The sequence below is a fragment of the Schistocerca piceifrons genome, chromosome 1 (genome assembly GCF_021461385.2).
Source record: "Schistocerca piceifrons isolate TAMUIC-IGC-003096 chromosome 1, iqSchPice1.1, whole genome shotgun sequence".
Classification (NCBI taxonomy): Eukaryota; Metazoa; Arthropoda; class Insecta; order Orthoptera; family Acrididae; genus Schistocerca; species Schistocerca piceifrons.
In genome coordinates, this window is record NC_060138.1 from 19,660,772 (window position 1) to 19,681,630 (window position 20,859).

General features: G+C 40.4%; 1 protein-coding gene across 2 annotated transcripts in view; it reads left to right on the plus strand.

Annotated features, from left to right (window-relative positions):
* LOC124794779 (ubiquitin-protein ligase E3B) overlaps positions 1–20,859 on the plus strand; it is a 283,854-nt gene that overhangs the window by 44,151 nt on the left and 218,844 nt on the right. For both annotated transcript variants that reach the window (XM_047258416.1, XM_047258425.1), the window contains exons 4-5: positions 5,329–5,517; positions 19,088–19,279. In XM_047258416.1, coding sequence (XP_047114372.1) covers positions 5,329–5,517; positions 19,088–19,279 — 381 coding nt within the window. The remainder of the gene's footprint in view (positions 1–5,328; positions 5,518–19,087; positions 19,280–20,859) is intronic.

Consider the following 20,859-nt stretch of genomic DNA (forward strand, 5'->3'; position numbering starts at 1 on the left):
ATTCAAGCACACTTTAGCTTTTCAGTGTCATTGTAAAGAAGCACTAGCCACTTGTCTAGCTGCCAAGTTCAGGAAGATTAAGCAAGTTGATTGTCTGTGGAGTTGAGGCTGGCACAGGTGGAAAATCTTGCCTGGATGACAGTTACCTCGATGTCAGGAAGTCTCTTTGGTGTAATCAACGGTGACCAGCCTCTTCAGCCTGTCAACTCAGGGACTTCTGTTTCTGTGATGTGGGATGCTATCACTTGCAACTAAAGAAGACTTATGTTTTGTGTTATTAAAGCAATTATGTTGAAAGTAAAAAATGTTAATATAACTGACTGACAGTAACATGTATTTCAATAATGACTGTTCTTTCACTTCATCGTTTTGTTAGAGCATAGTCATAATGTTCTGTTCAGATTGGGCTTCTTACAGACATTACGAATGGTCATAGACTGGAAGATTAGAGCTTCATCTTGACTAAGCTCTTTCAAAAAGCACACATAACAAAGATTTCTGTGGGCAGTGGTTTGCCGTTGAAGACATTGATATCCCACCATTGACAACGAGACGAGTTCCAGTTGTCGGTCTGGACAATCTGTTAAACTGTGAAGCTTTTATTGGCTGCAAAATGCCACTCGTTTTCCCAGAAGAAAAATATATGCCAGTGACAGTCATAGGCATTGTAGACACCCAGCGAGAACTTTAAACACTAATTTTCATCAGCAGAAACTACTTATCCTTGAAGGTATGTGCATAGGGACAGCTGAACCAGTTGAGGAATGGCAGCTTACTGTTGTCAACAGAGAGTCATGCTCCACTACTATTTCATACAACATAAGGGGGGAAGCTACTATCAAACTGCCAGTAGGATCTGGCCTGACCGAGGAACAACATAGGTGAGTGATAGTCATTCTGTGCAAATTTTTGAATACTTTCAAATCTGGAGCAATGAAGAGACAGACCAAACGACCTTTGGTAAAACTCTGTATCAATGCTGGGAATTATCCACCAATTAGCTAGTGTTCATATAGGTTGTCACTACCTGAATAACAGGTAATGGGAGAGGAAGTGGAGAAGATACTGCAAGATATGATCACTGAACCTTCAGAGAGTCCTTGGTCCTCTCCTGTGGTAACTGTGAAGAAGAAAGAGGAGGAGGAGGAGGAGGAGGAGGAGGAGGAGGACACATGGCACTTCTGTGTTGACTACTGATGACTGGAAAAAATTACGAAAAATATATATCTACCAATTGCTGCACATTGACGGTATCCTGGACTGCTTGAGAGAAGCAAAGTATTTCTCTACAGTGGACATGCAGCATGGCTACTGGCAAATCGAAGGTTGATGAAGCCAAATGGAAAAGACTGTGAACATAACTCCTGACAGCCTCTGAGAGTTCACAGTTATACTGTATGGACTATGTATGCTGTAGCCTTCTTTGAACATATGATGGACAGCCTGCTTTGTCACCTTAAATGGATGCATATGTTTGGTGTCTGGATGGCATTGTAATGTTTTCAAAGACATTTGAAGAACATTTAAACCACCTGAAAACCATATTGAAGTGTGCTTAGACTGTAAACCTCTGCCAAAATCTGGAAAAAGTGCATCTTTGCCACCCAAGAAATAAAAATCTTGAGGCACCGAGAGAATGGCAGTGGCATCTCTTCTGATTGGGAGAAAATAAGAGCAGTCACAAACTTTAACAATCCTTGGCACAAATGTGATGTGAGAAGTTATCTCAAAATATTCTCGTACTGCCACCGATTCATAAAAGACTTTTGTACCAGGCACATCCCTTGCAAGAACTAGTGCACGGAGATGTCAGATTTTCCTGGTATGAGATGCGAGAAAGATCTTTCCTTGTCCTTAAGGTGGCACTGACATCATCTACAGTCCTCGGATAGTATGTCAAGAGTGCCGAAACGTGATTTCCCACTGAGGCAAGGGGTTATGAAATAGGTGTAGTTCTAGTACAAACCACAGAAGGTGCTGAAAAGGGAATAGCTTATGCTTCCCTAGTACTTCGAAAATCCTAGAGGGGCCACTCCATAATAGAAAGCTCCATCTGTATTCATTTAAAAAAAACTCACGGTAGTGACAGAGTATTACTCTCTGCGCTGGTTGACTAGTCTGAAGGGAAGGATCTGTTGGTGTGACTGAGGAGATGGGCACTGAAGCTTTGGAATATGTTGAGTCAGTGGTATGCAAGAACAGGTGCAAACACAAGGATGATGGCTGTCTTACAAGGAATCCTTTAGCAGAACACTCCAGAGCAGACAAAATCTTAGTCATTGCTGCATTAAATGGTATTACTGCTGAGCAGGGGGAAGATACAGCATTGCTGAAAACCATAGAAGCATTGAAGCATTGAAGAATGAGAACATGACGAAAGAAGAATTCCGTGCATCTTTATCAACTGTGTCCGCTCTTGGTAGCTGAGTGGTCAGCGCGACAGAACGTCGTGCCTAACGGCCCGGGTTCGATTCCCGCCTGGGTCGGAGATTTTCTCCGCTGACGTACTGGGTGTTGTGGTGTCCCTATCGTCATCATTTCATTCCCATCAACACGCAAGTTGCCGAAGTGAAGTCAACTCGAAAGACTCGCGCCAGGCGAACGGTCTACCAGACGGGAGGCCCTAGCCACGTGGCATTTCCATGTATCACCTGTAAGTATATTTGTTAAAGAATCAGCTACCAGAGGCACAAGAGAAATTTTATTTCTGTGCCAGTTTTAGCCATGTGATGCTCTTCTTCAGAAGATTGGAATTCTTGCATTATTAGCGAGTGCCAAAAATATGGAGGTGTGTGCTGCACAGTATTGTAGTCATATGGATCATATATGTTTACAAATGTGATATAAGAGGACCAAACAACAAGTGCAGAAATCATGCAAGAAGAGTTCTTGCTTGGTTTCTACACTTGTTGTTTGGTCTCTGTATACCGTATTTGTACATGTACTGTGTTCCATTTGACAACAGTACTATGCTGCATATTTTTGATGCTCTCTAGTAATGTGATAATTCTAATCTTCTGAAGAAGGGTGCTAGGTGGCTGAAATGGGTAAGGAAATAAAATTTATTTTTTGCAACTCGTTGTTGGTATTTACAAGAAAAAAAGGGGTATTGCATTGCCTATGTTATTCCAGATTACGATGCAAAGTTCCTTTGGATGTGGATGCATGTCAGAAGGAACTTTACAGTGTAATTTGGAATAACACGGGAACTGCAGTACCAGATTTATCCTCTGACAGTGAGCAAGCAACTTTCAAGTGAATGTTTCCCCTGTATTGGAATATATGTAATGGATGTACAAGTACAGGTTGTGGACACATGGTTGACAACATATGAAAGTTTGGGTCTGGCTGTTAGTTGTGCACAGATAGCCAAATGGTAAGGCAACTGCTTGTGATAAGCAGGAAATCTGAATTTGATCTCCAGTGGGGCACAAATTTTCTTTGTCGTCATTTGATTATACAGTTGACGGTTGTCCATATTTGTTGTTACGAATACATTTCGTGTACAAAAACAGAACATCGTCTTAGAGGAAGTACGATCTGATGGGGCAAGAATGGTTGCTCATCATCCCATCTCATCTTTGGCCAGCTATCCTAAAGACCCCTACCCCCCCTCGAACACCCCCGCCTACCCCGTGAAACCCCCCCCCCCCCCCCCGCCCCCTCCCCAACACTCCGACATTAAACAGAATTAAATGCAGGTATCACCGGCCGGGCCTCTACCGACCTGTTAAACACAATAGATACCACTGTAAGGAATGCTAGCAAAGGAAGCACATGTCACAGTTACCTTTTGAGGCACGTAGCACAAATTCCACCTTTAGCAGCACCATCCCATCAAATTAGAATTGTCCTCTCAGGGAGGCTCCAGAAGCTGACAAGCAGAAATTGGTGGATAATAAACTGCACTGACTACCTCACCCACTGTACTGTCACCAAAACTTTGTCGACCGCCAAAACTCCTGAAACTGCGAGGTTACTCTAGGAAGAAATCATTTTGAATCGTGACTCGGTGTGTGACCTCTGATCGTGAAAAAGTTTTGCAGGGGAGCCTAGTATTTCCACCTTTCAACATCACTGCCTACCACACACAGAGAAATGGCCCCTCAGAATACTTCAAGATGTCCTCTCATTGCACGTCACATACGTAGTCGAGGATTACAACACTTAGAATGAAATTTTCACTCTACAGCGGAGTGTGCGCTGATATGAAACTTTCTGGCAGATTAAAACTGTGTGCCAGACCGAGACTCGAACTCGGGACCTTTGCCTTTTGTGGGCAAGTGCTCTACGAACTGAGCTACCCAAGCCCAACTCACTCTCCGTCCTCACAGCTTTAATTCCGCCAGTACCTCGTCTCCTACCTTCCTAACTTCACAGAAGCTCTCCTGCAAACCTTGCAGAACTAGCACTCCTGGAAGAAAGGATATTATGGAGACATGGTTGGGCCACAGCCTGGGGATTGTTTCTAGAATGAAATTTTCACTCTACAGCGAGGTACGTGCTGATATGAAACTTCCTGGCAGATTAAAACTGTGTTCCGGACCAAGACTCGAACTTGGGACCCTTGTCTTTCGCGGCCAAGTGCTCTACCAACTGAGCTACCCAAGCTGGACTCACGCCCCTTCCTCACAGACGAGGTACTGGTGAAATTAAAGCCGTGAGGATGGGGCGTGAGTCCAGCTTGGGTAGCTCAGTTGGTAGAGCACTTGCCCGCAAAAGACAAGGGTCTCGAATTTGAGTCTCGGTCCCAAACACAGTTTTAATCTGCCAGGAAGTTTCATATCAGCGCACACTCCGCTGTAGAGCGAAAATTTAATTCTAGAATGAAATTGATGTGACAATATAATGGTAAGACAAAGATTACAAAACCAAATTTTAAACATTGAGACATTTCCAGGGACAGAAGTGGTCTCTTACAATGATTTACTAGTTATCAAACTGGAGATTAAAGGCGAAGAAATTGCAGAAAAGTGGGAAATTAACGAGATAAGAGCTACATAAATTGAAGGCACTGGAGGCTGTTGAGAGTTTCAGATTTCAGAGATGAAATAGGGATGACAGCAGAGCATCACATAAGTAAAGAGGGAAAGACTGTGTGCAAGACCCTGTATAACACAAGGAGATATTTAATCTACACGTCGTAACCCCTCTAGACAAGCTGCAGAACCGTGCGTGCGTGTACAAGCATGAGTGTGAGCACTTTAGTTCAAAAAAGGACTAGCAGAGTTATCATTCTTGTTTATGTGACTTTTGACGAAAATAGATTTTCGTTGTTTATGTTCTTGTTCTTGTTTTGCAGTTATTGACTCCTCTTTTTTTTTCCAGACACTGTTGATACGAGGTCTTGGACGTTCAAAAGTGACATTGAAACATGTGTCACTATCAGCAATTATAACATTAGCACTGCGGCCACTAGTATCTGCAAATTTTTCAGAGAAACTGATGACAATGTTTTTAATACATATTTTGTGTGTGCCAGGTCTAATTCTACATTTGCAGAACCTAGCTCCTGAGGTAATAAATAATTTTGCTATGTACTTATTTTCACATTTATCGAATGTACGGGGCTCTTGTCATTGACTTAGTGTGCAGAAGACAGTGCCTGGGATCATGACCTCCTGATTTTGTGGGGCAGTGAATGTGTACCGTATTTACTCGAATCTAAGCCGCACTTTTTTTCCGGTTTTTGTAATTCAAAAAACTGCCTGCGGCTTAGAATCGAGTGCAAAGTAAATGGAAGTTCTGTAAAATGTTGGTAGGTGCCGCCACAACTAACTTCTGCCGTTGAATATATGTAGCACTACAGAGGCATACTTTGCAGGCACAAAGATAAATACTGGCGCCGAAACCTCTGCGTCAGTAAATAAATTTAAAAAAAGGTGGAAGACGAGATTTTTTCTGCGCCCCGAGTTTCGACCACTGCATTTTCATGCATTATCCAACGAAGTAAATACAAAATCCGTATTGTTCATCTTGGAATGTAGCAGCCTTTCAATATACTACAAAAATCCGACTTGCAAGACTGTTTGGAATGTTTGTCAATAAGGCCAACTCTACATTCTGATTTTTTTCCTACCTGTGACAAGAGATGGTTGCTAATAGGAACTTTTATGAATTGCGAATCACATGCAGTATTCTCTTCACCATAAGAGTAATACGAATATAAACATTTTTCCGTGTATTCTTTCGTGTTTGCTGCTATCTCATTTAAATCCTGTCTGCCTAATAAACTACGAAACTAGAGTGAGACAACAGTAAATGCGGAAGAATATACATATCCTGCCATGTTTATATTCATATTATTCTTACGCCGAATAGTGATACAGTCAGAAATGAAGCACGACAACTGACTAGATTTTTAAATCTAAGATGACTCTAATTTCTGTGCAGAATGTAATGTACTAAAGAGGCGTCTGCAAAGATTTTCAAACGGAGAAAATTTTAGCTAAACTCTCGTTCAGAACATCTTCTATCACACGCAGTCTATTATTTGGTTCTTGTTGAGTATTATCAAAGAAAGCAGCAGTGTAAGTAACAGCAAATAGCAGTCTCTTGCCATTGTTTCGCTAATGAGACGATTCCTCTCTTTTTTTTTTTAAATTGGAAGCGGCGGTAGCGCGCACAAAAACAAGCCATGCTGCGAGCGGCGACAGGTCGCAATAATGCATTTTCAGCTTAGAGTGACGTAAACACCTATAACAAAGAGAATGGCACTTATCAGATCAAAGAAAAATAAGCAATCAATTCAAACCAGACGAAGCACGTGAAAAAGGAAGGGTACCCGTATAAATACGGACGGAGCGCCTGATGCATAGTAATGGCTACCTGGTAAAGCTTAACTGCTTAGCTTACGACTCGAACCAAACTACTGTAGCTGTATCATCATTCATTCGACCTAAATTGTGTCTCATATTACAATGGACCAACTTCGTTTCGATTTGGAGGTGCGGCCTAAAACTTTTCTCTCCCCTTGAATTTCGAGTCTCATTTTTCAGGTGCGGCTTAGATTCGAGTGCGGCTTAGATTTGAGTAAATACGGTAACTTAGGCACCTATACTCCAATTTAAACCTGGCTCGAAACTAACTGTTTGTAGTAGTATGTTTTGTACTGTTATCAGTACCTGCTAGCAGACAGCAGGTAGCACTTAAAAATTAAGAGTAACATAATTTTGATATGAAAAAAAAAATTCTCCTGCAATATGAACTTCATAGCTTTCCTCCTGTTGCTTCTTCCTCTTCCCACATGTCTTCCATATCCGCAACACCCATCCCAGTCTACATATCTCTTAGTTATTGTCCTTTTACAAGTGCCTCTTGCTTTCAGTGAGTAGTGACATTTCCTCATACAATTACTTTTGTTCAGCTATGGATCTTCCATTGTTTAATTTTTAACAAAACAATGGAAAATTCAGGATGGAATACCATATGGATCCTTCCCACCAGCACCAGCTTTTCTGAACTGTGCAGGTGGGAACATTACCTGCAGTACAACCTACGTTCTCTAACCCTCCTCACCTCAACCTTCGTTAGTCACTGTCCTCACCCATCCAGCCCCTTCTCTGTTCCCATTCCAGCACTACACAGCCGTCAGCCGTCATTCCACACCCCCACCATGCTATCCTTCCCCCTTCCCGCCCCAGCTTCCTCCTTACCCCCACCCAGTTGTCACTCCCGTCATGCACTGGTGCTGCTGCTGCTCGCAGTGTGGTTTCAGCTGCCTGAGACTGCAGTTGTGTGTGAGTTGCGTTTGCATTTGCGTGTGCTGTGTGTGTGTGTGTGTGTGTGTGTGTGTGTGTGTGTGGTGTTGTTGTTGTTGATGAAGGCCAATGGTCGAAAGCTTTAGTTGTGAAAGTCTTCTTGTTGTGCCTATCATGACTGAGCATCTCCATTACCTTTTGTAATATGTGTGGTGAATGTGTTCTTTCTTGAAGGGGGATGGAGTGAATACATAATACTTTTTGTAATATGTGTGGTGAATGTGTTCTTTCTTGAAGGGGATGGAGTGAATACATATTTTACAGTTAAGTAATATTATTCTTGTAGACATGTTGGGATCTTACAACTAAAACCTGTCTTTTTTCACAATTCTTGTGGAGTCATTATTAAATTAATTGATGTACATCTGACCTGTTGTTGGCCAGGTTTAAGAGGAAAAAAGGCGTTTAGCCACCCATAATCCTTTGGTGTTTATGTAATGAATGTGCCACATTATGTAAATTACAGGCAGTGCAGTAGAGTGAGTGAATGACACTCACTCATCAATAGCTTGCATCATATTTGGGAAACCCAGTAGTGTGCGTCGGTGCCTGCTGCTGTGAGACTTGTCGCTGTGTAGTGACCTTTACTGTGTCTGGCAGTGGACCTTCGTGCGTCTCGGGGCTCAGTACTCTTGTCTCGGTTGTCAAGATTCTGAGGATGACAGAAATCTCTGCTACTAATTCTTCTAAAAAGTATGAACGCATGACCCAGCAAACAAGCCCAGCTGCTTAGTCTGCCCAAAGTACCATAAGGAAACCACTGGAAACATTTTAAAGCAGTGCCATTTATTTTGACATTTAACAAATTGTTGCTTCCATAATTCATTGCACTACAAGGTATATTCTTAGCTATTGAATCCACTCATATATGTAGGATGGTGGCATTGTAGTCATACTACACTGGCGTTTATGGATAAAGCAGCATGAGAACATAGTGTTCATCCCGAGAACCCTATGTTACTTATTTTGGAGTCTTCTTAGGTTTCAGTCTGAAGATTTTTCTTCTCCAGTCCTCTCTGTTCCCTGTTACTCTCTTCACTTCTTCACTTGAGCATGCTCTTATCACATCCAATCCATCAGCAGTTGTGGACTGTAGGTATTTTTCTTCCTTTCTTTCCTCAGGTCGTTCCATCCACTATGTTAACAAGAAAACTGTTGACAGTGGAGGTGGCCAGTTAATCGATATCTTATTTTCTGTAGTGAGCAGATCTTTCAAATTCTTCTCCAGCACCGCCTTTCAAATGCCTCCAGATATTCCTTGTCGCTTGCACCAATAGCCCACATTTAGGAGTCGTGCAAGGCCACACCCGAGACAGAACCATTAGTAAATCAGTTTTTGATCTGTACAACTAGGTTCTTTGCTGTAAGTGGTACCTTTTTCGTATAAAAGGCTGCTTTTGCCTGTGTAATCGAGCTATTTATGTAAGCTGAACTAGCAAAGTAGTTAAAGGTACTTGTCTGAGTGGTATATGATTAATTATAATGCCTGCTGCAATATGTTGTTGGTTACATATCATTATTTTGGATTTCTTTATATTAATTTTCTTGTCATATTTCTCCTACAAGATAATGTTCATTCTTCAAATTTCCTTTTCTTTCAGTTGCCCATCGTTATACTTAATAATGGCTATGTCATCAGCAAGTCTTTTGATGATTTCCATTCCCTTAGTTTTCAACCCCTTCCATATCCTCTTTACATTTTCCTCAACACCTCTGTCAGTATATGTGTTGAACAAACTAGTGACAGTTTGTGTGTTAGAAGTACTCTTTTCTCCTTGCCTTTTGACTGTATGATGCCTCTCTGCTTTTTATACAATTTGTATACAATTCAGCTGTCTCCAAACTGTAGATCAGTGCTAGACATAATCTTCACTAAACCACTGTCAAAGGGTTTTTGCAGGTCTACAAATGCAATAAATAATGGTTTTCATACGTCTAGCAGTATGTCCGTAATCTGTCGTAACACTGTGATAGCTTCCCTCGTGTCTCTGTTCTGTCTTAATCCAAACTCATCTTAAGCTGATTGTGGTTCAGTTTTATTGCCTGTTTGATTATATATTAGTCGTATCAATATTTGCCACATGTGTGACAAGAGACTTGTGGTACAATCTTCTTCACATTTTAGAGTTTCAGATACATTTCCCTAGTGTAATATACACTGATGAGCCAGGTATTATAAGCACTGCCCATTGTTGAATGCTGCTTAGTGGCATTGCAGGCACATGGCATAGCAGGAAAGGCAGTTGAGCAGAGATGAATTGTAGTGACAATATGGGCCACAAACAGGAAAATTCACTAACATATTCGATTTTGACAAAGGGAGGGTTGTTACAGTCTGGCATCTGTGAATGAGCATCTCAGAAATGGTGAAGCTGGTCAGCAGTTCACGTGCTTCTGATATGGACATCTGTGGAAAGTGATTGAAAGACAGTGAAACTGGGAGTAGGTGTCAAGATGTTGGAAATTTTGTGCCTTGTCACTGCTCGTAGAGGTCGGAGGCCTACCTATTCGGTAAAGCGGGATAGGCAGTGATGCTGTAGGTACGAGTGTTTTGGAACACACCGTTCAGCGCTCAGTGTTGAATGTGCTGATCCAGTGATATCATCAGGTACAGTTACAGTGGTTACTGCTGCTGTTCGTGGTGGTGGTGGTGGGGAGGGCTGTGGGATGGGCATCAATCCAAAGATTGGTTTGATGCATCTCACCACACTAGTCGATCCCGTACAATCTTCTTTATCTCAGCATATTTACTGCTACCTACATCCATTTCAACAAGCTTACTGTGCACAAGCCTGTGTCCTCCTCTACAAGTTTTACTCCCCACATTTTCGTCCATTACCATACTGACTGTTCCTTGATGCCTCAGGATATATCCTATCAAAACTGATCCCCTTTAGTCCAATTCTAGCATAAATTTTATTTTCCTCATTAGTTATTCAATCTACCCCCATATTATCTCCAGCATTCTTCTATAGCACCACATTTCAAAAGCTTCTATTTTCTACCTGTGTCAACTGATTATTGTCCTCATTTCTCTTTTGTACACAGTTACACTCTAGACAAATACCTTTGGAAAAGACTTCCTAACGTTTAAATTTATGTTAGACATTAGCATATTCCACTGTTTCAGAAATACTTGTCCTACTGTTGCCAGACTGCATTTTATGTTCTCTCTACAGGCATCTTCAGTTATTTTTCTGTCCAAGTAGCAACATTCTTCTATTACTTTTAGTATCTTATTTGCTAATCTAGTTCCCGACCATTGCCTGAGTTAACAAGACTACATTCCATTACCTTTTTTTTACTTTTGGAGATGGCAATGTTCATTCTATAATCTCTTTTCAATACAGTATCCATTGCATTGAGCTATTCTTCCAAGTCCTTTGCCATTGCTGAAAGAATTACATCATCATTGGCAGACCTCTAAGTTTTTATTTCTTCTCCCTGGACTTAAGTTTCTCACTGGTTTCTTTTACTGCTTGTTCAGTGTACAGATTGAATAACTTATGCTACAACCTGGTGTCACATCCTTCTTCATTACTGGTTCCATTTCATGTCCTTCAGTTCGTGTAACTTCAATCTGCTTTCTGTAAAAGTTGTAAATAATATTTCGATGCATATATTATACCCTGTTACCTTCAAAATTTCAAAGAGTGCCACCCAGCTGACATTGTCAAAAACTTTCTCTAAATATACAAATGCTATAAATATATACTTGCCTTTTTCAGCCTATTTTCTAAGGAAAGATGTACGGTCAATAATGCCTCACGTTTTCCTACAGTTCTCTGGAATGCAAACAGATCTTTGGCACGGTTGGCTTCAGTCAGTTTTTCTATTCTTCTATAAATACATTATGTCAGTATTTTGCAACCACAACACATTAAACTGAAGGTACAGCATTGTTCCCACCAGCCAGCACTTTCCTTCTTTCTGAATTGAAATTCTTGCATTCTTCATGAAGTCTGAGGGTATTTCTCCTGTCTCACACCTTGCGTATCAGATCACGAATGCGGTCAAGTGAGACTTAAAAGGGTGGATGCCCTGGGCATAAGGCCAAACTCGATTTCAATTAAATAAACTTGAAATGGACACCTAAGATTAGAAAGTTGTTCCTTGTGAGTATGACTCAAACCACAATATCGTCTACATAGTTTGTGCACAAAGGCACTGTAGCAGTCAGCTGTTAAAGACAGCATTGAAAAATTGCAGGCAATGAAGCACTCCCAAAAGACAGACGTAAAAACCAGACTAACTCCATGTGGGTGTTGATCACAAAATATTTCTAAGACTACTTGTGTAATTAAAGCTGCAAATAGTCATACTGAAAGTCTCTTTTTAGAGAACAAGTGAACTGCTCTTAGCTTATCCATCAGTTCATCAGGACATGGTAATGGAAATGAGTAATTCACTCTTTGAGGATTCACTATTGATTTGAAGTCAGCACACAGTCTTAATTTGTCACAGTTTCATAATGCACTGGAGTGATTGCTTTTGTCCTGTCAGGTTAACAATTGTTGCACCACTTGTTCTCTACCTACCTGAGAGGTGGGCTGTTCCCAGCAAAACCGTGGTTGGGTAGTTGCCTTCAGTATAATTTACACTTCAAAATTGGTTGCTTTACCTAGGCTGTTCTGAAAAAGTTCACTGAATTCTGCACAGAGTTTTGAAACACTGTCCTGAAGTACAGAAAAATTCACAGAAAGTATGTTGTCCTGTATTGCAACCCAAAAAGATTGAACAAGTCAGTATCACAACTGTTTTGACTGTCCTTTGAATGCAATACTTTGAATGAAACTATATTTGTAACATTGTGAAAAATGGCAAATCACTACAAGAGAAAAGCAGCCAAAGTTGCAAATTTCACTTTTATTTACTTGACTAATTTTGGATCGGGGCCCATTTTGGAATCATCCATATAGTCAATATCATAGTCATATATCTGGATGATTTAAAAATGGACCATGACCCAAAAGTAGTCATCGAGTAAATGAAAGTTAAATTTGCAACTTTGGTCATTTTTCCATTGTAGTGATTAACACAATTTGCTACCCTGCAATTACTCCAGCATACTGGGCTACCCTGCAATTACTCCAGCATACTGGAAGTTCATAAAAATTGGGATTTTGTGATCATTGTAAACTGAGAGGTTTGTCTGTGACTTTTTCAATTAATGCTTTCCTAACAGTTCACACATGCATCTGTTCAAAATTGTCACTTAAGCTCCCATGTTTAATTGCATGTGTGCATGTTGCAATTAGCAATCTACAAAATGTCAAAAACTTAAGTTTTTTGGTTGCCAAATATGAGAAGAGTTTGGAGATTTCTGTGACATTGATTACAACACTGACTTCACACAGTGATTAATACTAAATGGCTTTGAAAGTACGACATTGACATTTGTACACTGACTCTTAAAATAAGGAACAGATTGCTTGTTTGACTTTCAGTTTTGCAGACATACTGATTGTACATGTCAGTGCTTGCCTCAGCAAAAACACTTTGTGTCACAGGAGGGGCACGACTGCCGCTTCTGTGATATAAAGCACGGAGGACAAGATTTAACTCCTCGTACTAACTGGCCAGCACACCAGTGTAGTCTAGCACTAGCTGCGACTCGGGGTGACACGGTGCACTAACTGGTCGCGCAACCTGTATGCTTTCATCCCTATTTGCAGGCACGTGGCATAGCAAGGAAAGTCAGTTGAGGAGAGATGAATTGTACTGACAATATGGTCCACAAACAGGGAAATGTGAAGACAGTCGAAGTCGAGCACTCTTGTAAGAGCTCTGAGACACTATTAATTGCAACACTTGCTTCAAGCTTGGGTCCAGATAGTTTGGTATTTGCCCTCTGAATCTAGAATCAGACACATTGTGGGTATTAGCATCTCGAATTGTCATATTCTGTTATATCTACCAAATTCACACGTTCACTTGTTTATCAAAGTATTTGTCTAACGCAGCAGTCAAGTCATTGTAGTATACACTTTCAGGTTGGGTGGTGGGAAAGATTTCACACACCAATCTGTATATTTTGATGCCTAGTATTGCCAAAAAAATGAGGTTTTCTGTCCATAATTGGATATGATGTGCAGTGAAATGAGTGTTGAGCTGAGCACGGAATTCCAGCCAGTGTTCCTGCTGTGTCTCGAATGTCTGAAACTTTGATGCCCAGACAGGAGGTGCCTGTTGTGGTGCCACTTGAGATGCAGCAAGTGATGCAGATTTTTTTTGGAATTGCACCACTTGCGTTATTCGTGCAACAAGTTGTTGAATTTGCAGGACCTGCAACTGAAGATCTTGACTTAGAGACATTACCTTCAGTATATTGGCAAATTGTGTAGTATACAATAGCAACTGAATAAAAATAAAATGTAAACACTGGAGCTGTAAAGAATGCCTCAATTAGAAGTCACAGAAAAGACTAATAATAATAATAATAATAATAATAATAAATCTGCATCTGTAAAAGAAAACAATGAAAATAGCAAGTTGCAGGTCAGGATGTTGTGAAACACAAGAAGGTCAGTAGACAAACAATGCAACAGACAAGAAACACACGCTATCTTTGTTGTTGTTATTGTATTACTTTGTCAGCAAGGCACAATCCAACAACTTGCAAACATCTCATCAGCACCAGTGTTTTGTATTGTCTAGTGATGCTTGGGTTAAAGGCTGAGGGCAGAGAATGAGAGAAACAACAACTGTTAGGTAAAAATTGTTTACTTAACTCAAAGAGGTGCAAGAACACAAGTCCTGGTGGGTCCAGTCACAAAATCTAGTGTGTCCTAGTATGTAGCCAAGTATTAATACACTGTAGTCATTGAGAGAAAGGCAGAATGCTCGCAGACATAGATCACACTACTGAAGAGGGGGTGATGCTGGCTTGTGGTAGCCTCTTATCTACTTAGGTAGTGGCACTGCCTGTTCTGACTGAAGTGGGTGTGTCCATAGGGTGGCTGTCAGTCGGCAGCCGTGATTGCTGTGTACCTGCCTCTCGTGGCAGTACTAGGAATGTCTGGTACTAACCTATGACTTACAAAGTGACATGTGGTGTCTGTGGTGAGCGATACCACAGTTTGGAGTGTACACTTGTGTCAGTACCATGTCAACTAACTCATTCTTTGTTCTCAATGTAACTATTCTGTCATGTTATTATACATAGTTCTAAACTCAGATGGCTACGCTTTTACTTTGTACTATCTCCACACCTGGATAACTTCCTTCTTCTTCCAAGTGTAAAAGTCTAAAGTTACTGCTCAGTAAATCCCCTTTCTCAGGCCATTTTATTTCAATTACTCCTAGTCTGTGTATGTCATGTTTAGCCCTCTCCTATTTTACATTGTCTATCTTTCCACAAATGTTGAGGGATCTTTTGTTGCTTTCGAAATAATTCCTGTTACTTCTTTCACTTCTTCCACACTTTGTTCCTTACAGCAGCCGATTCAGAATTGGGTTCTGTTTTATCTCCAGATTTTTTAGCTACAAAGCCCACCATCACTGCCACATAGCTAGGGGTAAGAGCATGTCCTGCTCTATACCCACTCTTCTGCCCCACCACCACCACCACCACCACCGCCACCACCACCTACCCAGATACATGGATGCCATCAGCACTCAGTGCAAGGTGTCTGCTTATCCTCGGCGACATTCGGTCCGCACATCTGTTAGCCACTCACTGTAGGTGCCGATATATATTCTATATTCAAAAATGCAAAATACTTAAAATGTTACTGCAACATTACTTTTCAACTTATTTTGTGATTGCCAGAAAACTCATAAAGAATGTTATCACCATGACAAAAATAGAGGCATGTGATGCTGGAATGACTGCTGCATCAGTTAGTGTTGTTACAAGACCAGTTCGGTACAAGGTCTGTGATGTTGTTTTCCGGTGTCACCAGTGCCCGTAGAGGGACAGGTTGTGTTAATGGCTACTTGATCAGAGTGTACAGGCAAAGAGAAAGTAGTTTGAAACTAGGCCATCGTGTTCAAGTAAAACTAAATATACAACATAAAACGATGTTTAAAGATAGAGAAGAGATTCACAGCTGTCAGACCATGCTACACTATCTGTACATCTTATGGATCAGAAGAATGTGCAGGGTGGTACAGCTGCTCATAAAATGAGCTGACATTTGCAAAGTCTGAGATTCAAATTGTCATCCAGTCAGGTTTTCTGAGGTTTCCCAAAATTATTTAAGGCAAATGCCAGGGTGGTATCTTTGTATAGGACACAGCTAATTTCTTTTGTCTCTTTTACCATCTGAGCTGCTCTTTCTCTAATGACCTCCTCAGTTGCAGGATGATAACCTTAATCTTCCTTCCTTAAAGGCTCTGATGATGGCTTTACGACACAAGCAACCTTACTGCTACACATAACATGTAAAATATTGGCAGAGAGCCCACTAGAATAGCTACCACCTACAACAGCTCTATTGATACACTGGTTTATAATTCTTTCACTACATTACTGAATGTTCAAAATATATCAAATCGGTTGCCAGACCACCAAGAGCTTATTGAAATTGAAGTTGCCACGCTCTTATAGTGTGCGTGAGGCCCAACTGATCAATGATCTGCCTCTGAATATATCTAAAGCATTACTTAAATTTTTTGCAGATGAAACAAATCTCCTTTTCCAAATTCTGTAGATTCAAAGAATGAGCAGTGAGTTAACTGACTCCATTAACAAACTAATTTCCTGGGTGTACAATAATACCCTACTGTTAAATGAAAGCAAACCTGCACATATGCTACTCAGTGCTCCATAAAGCACCCTACCTGTACAGATCCCATAATAAGAAGTGACGCAACAATAGAACAAGCGAAGGATATAAAATTTCTTATGCTGTGGATAGAACATAACTTATAATTTGTTATACATAGAGGAAAGCTGTTCAAAAGATCGAGTAGTTTGTGCTAGGCTTTTCAAATCCTTTGACATTTCTGTGATATCACAGCCCTCAAGACAGTTTATTTTGCATTAGTGCTTTCAACTATCTCTTATGGCAACCCAGTTATTGGGTTCAATACATAGGAAAATGTTTGCGATGCGAAAGAGGCTCTTAAAGCTGATGCAACAGGTGTCTCATCAAACACCCATTAAGCCAGTTTCTAGGGAATTAAAAATATTGTCTGTTCGCTAGATTTATATATAAAAATGGGATTCTTCTAAACAAGGAGCTACACTTGTTTGAGATGAGTAAGTGTATTTAATTCCAATATTTTGTTGGTGAAAGTACCAGAAACTTAAATCTGATTATTATTTGTTCAAGTTTCTGTCATATGTACATATAGTTTCTTGGTGATGCTTAGGTTTAAATGTTAACATCATTCTCAAATGATTGCATGCATTTCAAGTGTTCATTAGAGCATAATTCCACTGAGACGGATGAATAACATCTACGTAAATAGATCCATACAACAAATATAGTATCACTATAATTCAGAAATGGTACATTTGACATACTAGTCTAGCTTACTGTAAGTGTAATCATACCACATTTGTCATCTGGGTCTGTATTATGTTGATACCATGCAAGTGTATGAGTGGAATTATGCTCAAACAAACATTCAAAATGCAGGTAATGCTTTTGAGAGCAAATGTTAACATTTAGAATTAGTCACTATCAAGAAACTGTATGCAACTGTGACAGGAACCTGAATTAACAATAACTAAGAGGTTGGGTCATTATTATAATACACAGTCAAGTGCAGATGTTCATCTTATGAGACGAACACTGAACAAGAGTCTACATGGGGTAAGAAATATGAGCAGTTTGCTCTACAGTAAATCAGCCTTATCAATTCGTAAAAACAGCAGAATAAGTAGGAATGAAGCTGAGAACAGTTTACTTATACTCATCTTAATTAGCTGAAGAATATTTGTGTTTAACTCTACTAAAACCTTTATTATACTTACTGTTCGCCTTATAATTCTTATGACTTTAAATGATGCAGTGTAACTAAATTGTGGTATATGAGCCTGATACCTACAAAAATCAAACAATGGAAAATCCAGGATGGATTGCAACAATATTATGAAAAGGAAAGTTGCTATTCAACACATATTGGAGATGCTGAGTCGCAGATAGGCACAACAAAAACACTTCCACAAATAAAGCTTCTGGCCATTAAGGCCATTGTTGACAATAAATGACACACACACACACACACACACACACACACACACACACACACACACACACAAATTCAACTCACACTCACGACTGCAGGCTCAGGCAACTGAAACCACACTTCATGGCCGTGTGGTTCCAGTTGTTTGAGCCTGCAGTTGTTTGTGTTGTTTGTGTGTGTGTGTTGTTTGTGTGTGTGTGTGTGTGTGTGTGTGTGTGTGTGTGTGTGTGTGTGTGTGTGTGTGTCGTCTATTGTCAACAAAAGCCTTAATGGCTGAAAACTTTATTTGTGACAGTCTTTTTTTTGTGCCTATTTGTGACTCAGCATCTCCACTATGTTGTGAGCAGCAGCCTGACACATGCATTACATAATTTTTGGTTAGCTGTGCTGTTATTGTGATCTTCATTCCTGAGACTGATTTGATGCAACTCTCCATGCTACTCTATCCTGTGCAAGCTCCTTCATCTCCCAGTACCTGCTGCAACCTACATCCTTCTGAATCTGCTTAAGTGTATTCATCTCTTGGTTTCCCTCTACGATTTTTACCCTCCACGCTGCCCTCCAATACTAAATTGGTGATCCCTTGATGCCTCAAAACATGTCCTACCAACTGAGCCTTTCTTCTAGTCAAGTTGAGCTGTGCTATGTAACATTATTATTATAATGTTTTCAGTTGTTGTAGTCATGTCATCCTGTTTCACTTGTAATATTACAGTATGTTTATAGTATTCAATATTCTGAATGTAAACTAAATATACAAACAAATATATGTACATATTCCAGGCCACTGAAGATGACTTACTGTGAGGAAACACAAAAAATTGTGTTTCGTTCAGTTGTAATTAGATTGTCCCAAAATAAAAATTCTCAACATACTGTAGTATTGTAATGTATTTCTGTTAAATGAGGATTCATCTTCAGATCTGTACTACATTCATTATTTAGCAGAAATTGATTGACTTCTTAATAGACGCTTTTTAGAGCTGACAGGTCAACTATTTATAATATTAAATAAAAAAGAAATTACTGTCTTATAATAAATTTCATGTGCCACCAGTTGGCACTTTGTGAATATTGTAAGTAGTAAAGGCTTGAAGGTGAGTCGTTTAACTTAATGTCAGCTGTAGTGCTCTTTGTTAGCTGTTATATCTCATTTTACATCTTTATATATTACTTTGTTATTTTAGTGTGTTTCTGCCATCATCAGCCATGAAATATTTGGCAGAAGTTTGGACCTTCTGAATTTGGAACAGAATACTAGGATAGTATTTAATGTTCTGGAAGGCAACTATGCCCTTTGTCTTCTAGCTAATCTGATACACCTTGCCTACATTCAGCGTGAAGATGCCTTACGAGAACTTTATTTCCCAAGTTTTACTGTGAGTATTATTTCAAAGCAGTGAATAGTAAGTGTAAGGAACACTTTGTAACTGTAAATAACAATGCTAGTGATAATAATAATAATAATAATAATAATAATAATAATAATAGTAGTAGTAGTAGTAGTAGTAGTAGTAGAGAGGGAAACCGTAGCTATGGCAGTGAGGTCAATTCAGGCAGATTTTCCCATTACCTTTTAACTGGTAACAGGATCACATACTACAGGAAACATCACCTTTCACTGGCTCTTGTCATTTAGCAAATTAAATATTGTTAATATCACAAGAGTTTCTTGTTGTAAAATATTTATCATAAGTCAGTCATTTTTGGTTTGAAATCAAACAGTAAAAATTCACCTAATTACTAAATAATGTGTCTAGACTTAAAGAATCATTACTATGGACATGTGGGAAAATAGCTGCAGAGTAGAGAGAAATGACAGACAGTGTTAGGGCCGCTTACAATTTTTTTCATGTCAAATGCTGTGAAACAGTGGCTAGCATTTGGCTCTGTAGTAGATGTGCCTGTTGCTCCACGATTGTGGAGAAAGACCAACTGACATAAAATTAAAAGGCTGATCCACCAGTAACACAAGCGGAAATAGAACAGTTGAGAGCTACAGTTGGCTATATTAGAGTTACCAGTATGGCAGGTGATCGGATTGTGGTGGAATCTGTCAAATCAGTCAAGGCACTGGAGAGACGTAGGTCAGCAGCTCCAATGCTGTGCTGATTCTAGATAAATGTGTGCACTCAACTGAAGGAACGCTATGACCAGACAGCGAATGAAATGCGTGTTAAGGCTAGTCGTAGTAGGAGGGCTAGAAGGACCGAGTAGGAGAGTGATGTCCGAACGAGCACACAACTCTTTTGCTATCGAATAGTGACTGACTAGTATTTTTAAGCCGAATTCAGAACTCGGCAATGATCTGTGATTAATGCTGTCTGGCAAAATATCTCGATAATGCAGACTGTGTTGCTATTATTTAGGATGCCGGACATAGTTTGTGCCGTAACGTCAGCTGCACTAGGCAACTGAGGGTGATGTGAGCTACATTCCACAAATGTGAAGGCCGTGGTACTCTCCGATTGATGTCGTGAGCCCCGGTTCGGATCGCTCTAGCTCGCGATCCCACCGGTGAGCAGTTGGACGTGAGTAGGAGGGGGCAGGCAGACGAGCGATGTGGGAGCGGTCAGATGTCTGGGCCGTGGGCTGTGTGACGGAACTACAGTGGTAGAGTGCATGCAGGCAGTGGCAGCTAGTGCGTGTGGGAGTGTGTCTGCCGGGCAGGTAGCCTGCTGTACCTGACTACCTGTGCTCACCTGAGGGTGGGCAGAGGTACACCCGGTAGTACCCGCGTATCGTGGGACGCATCGGAATGATCTGCTCCGTAAGGAACAGTGTCATATGTGCAAATGAGGAGCTTCGAGAGACGTGTGGGTGGTACTGACGTGTCCTTCCACGAGAGATGCCACCGCACACATTGTGGTGTATGTCAGAATATTTCTGGTAAGAGTTTACTTTCGTTACTAATTTCTAGAAGGATTTGTATAACTGGAGCATTGTCTGTGTGATCCCT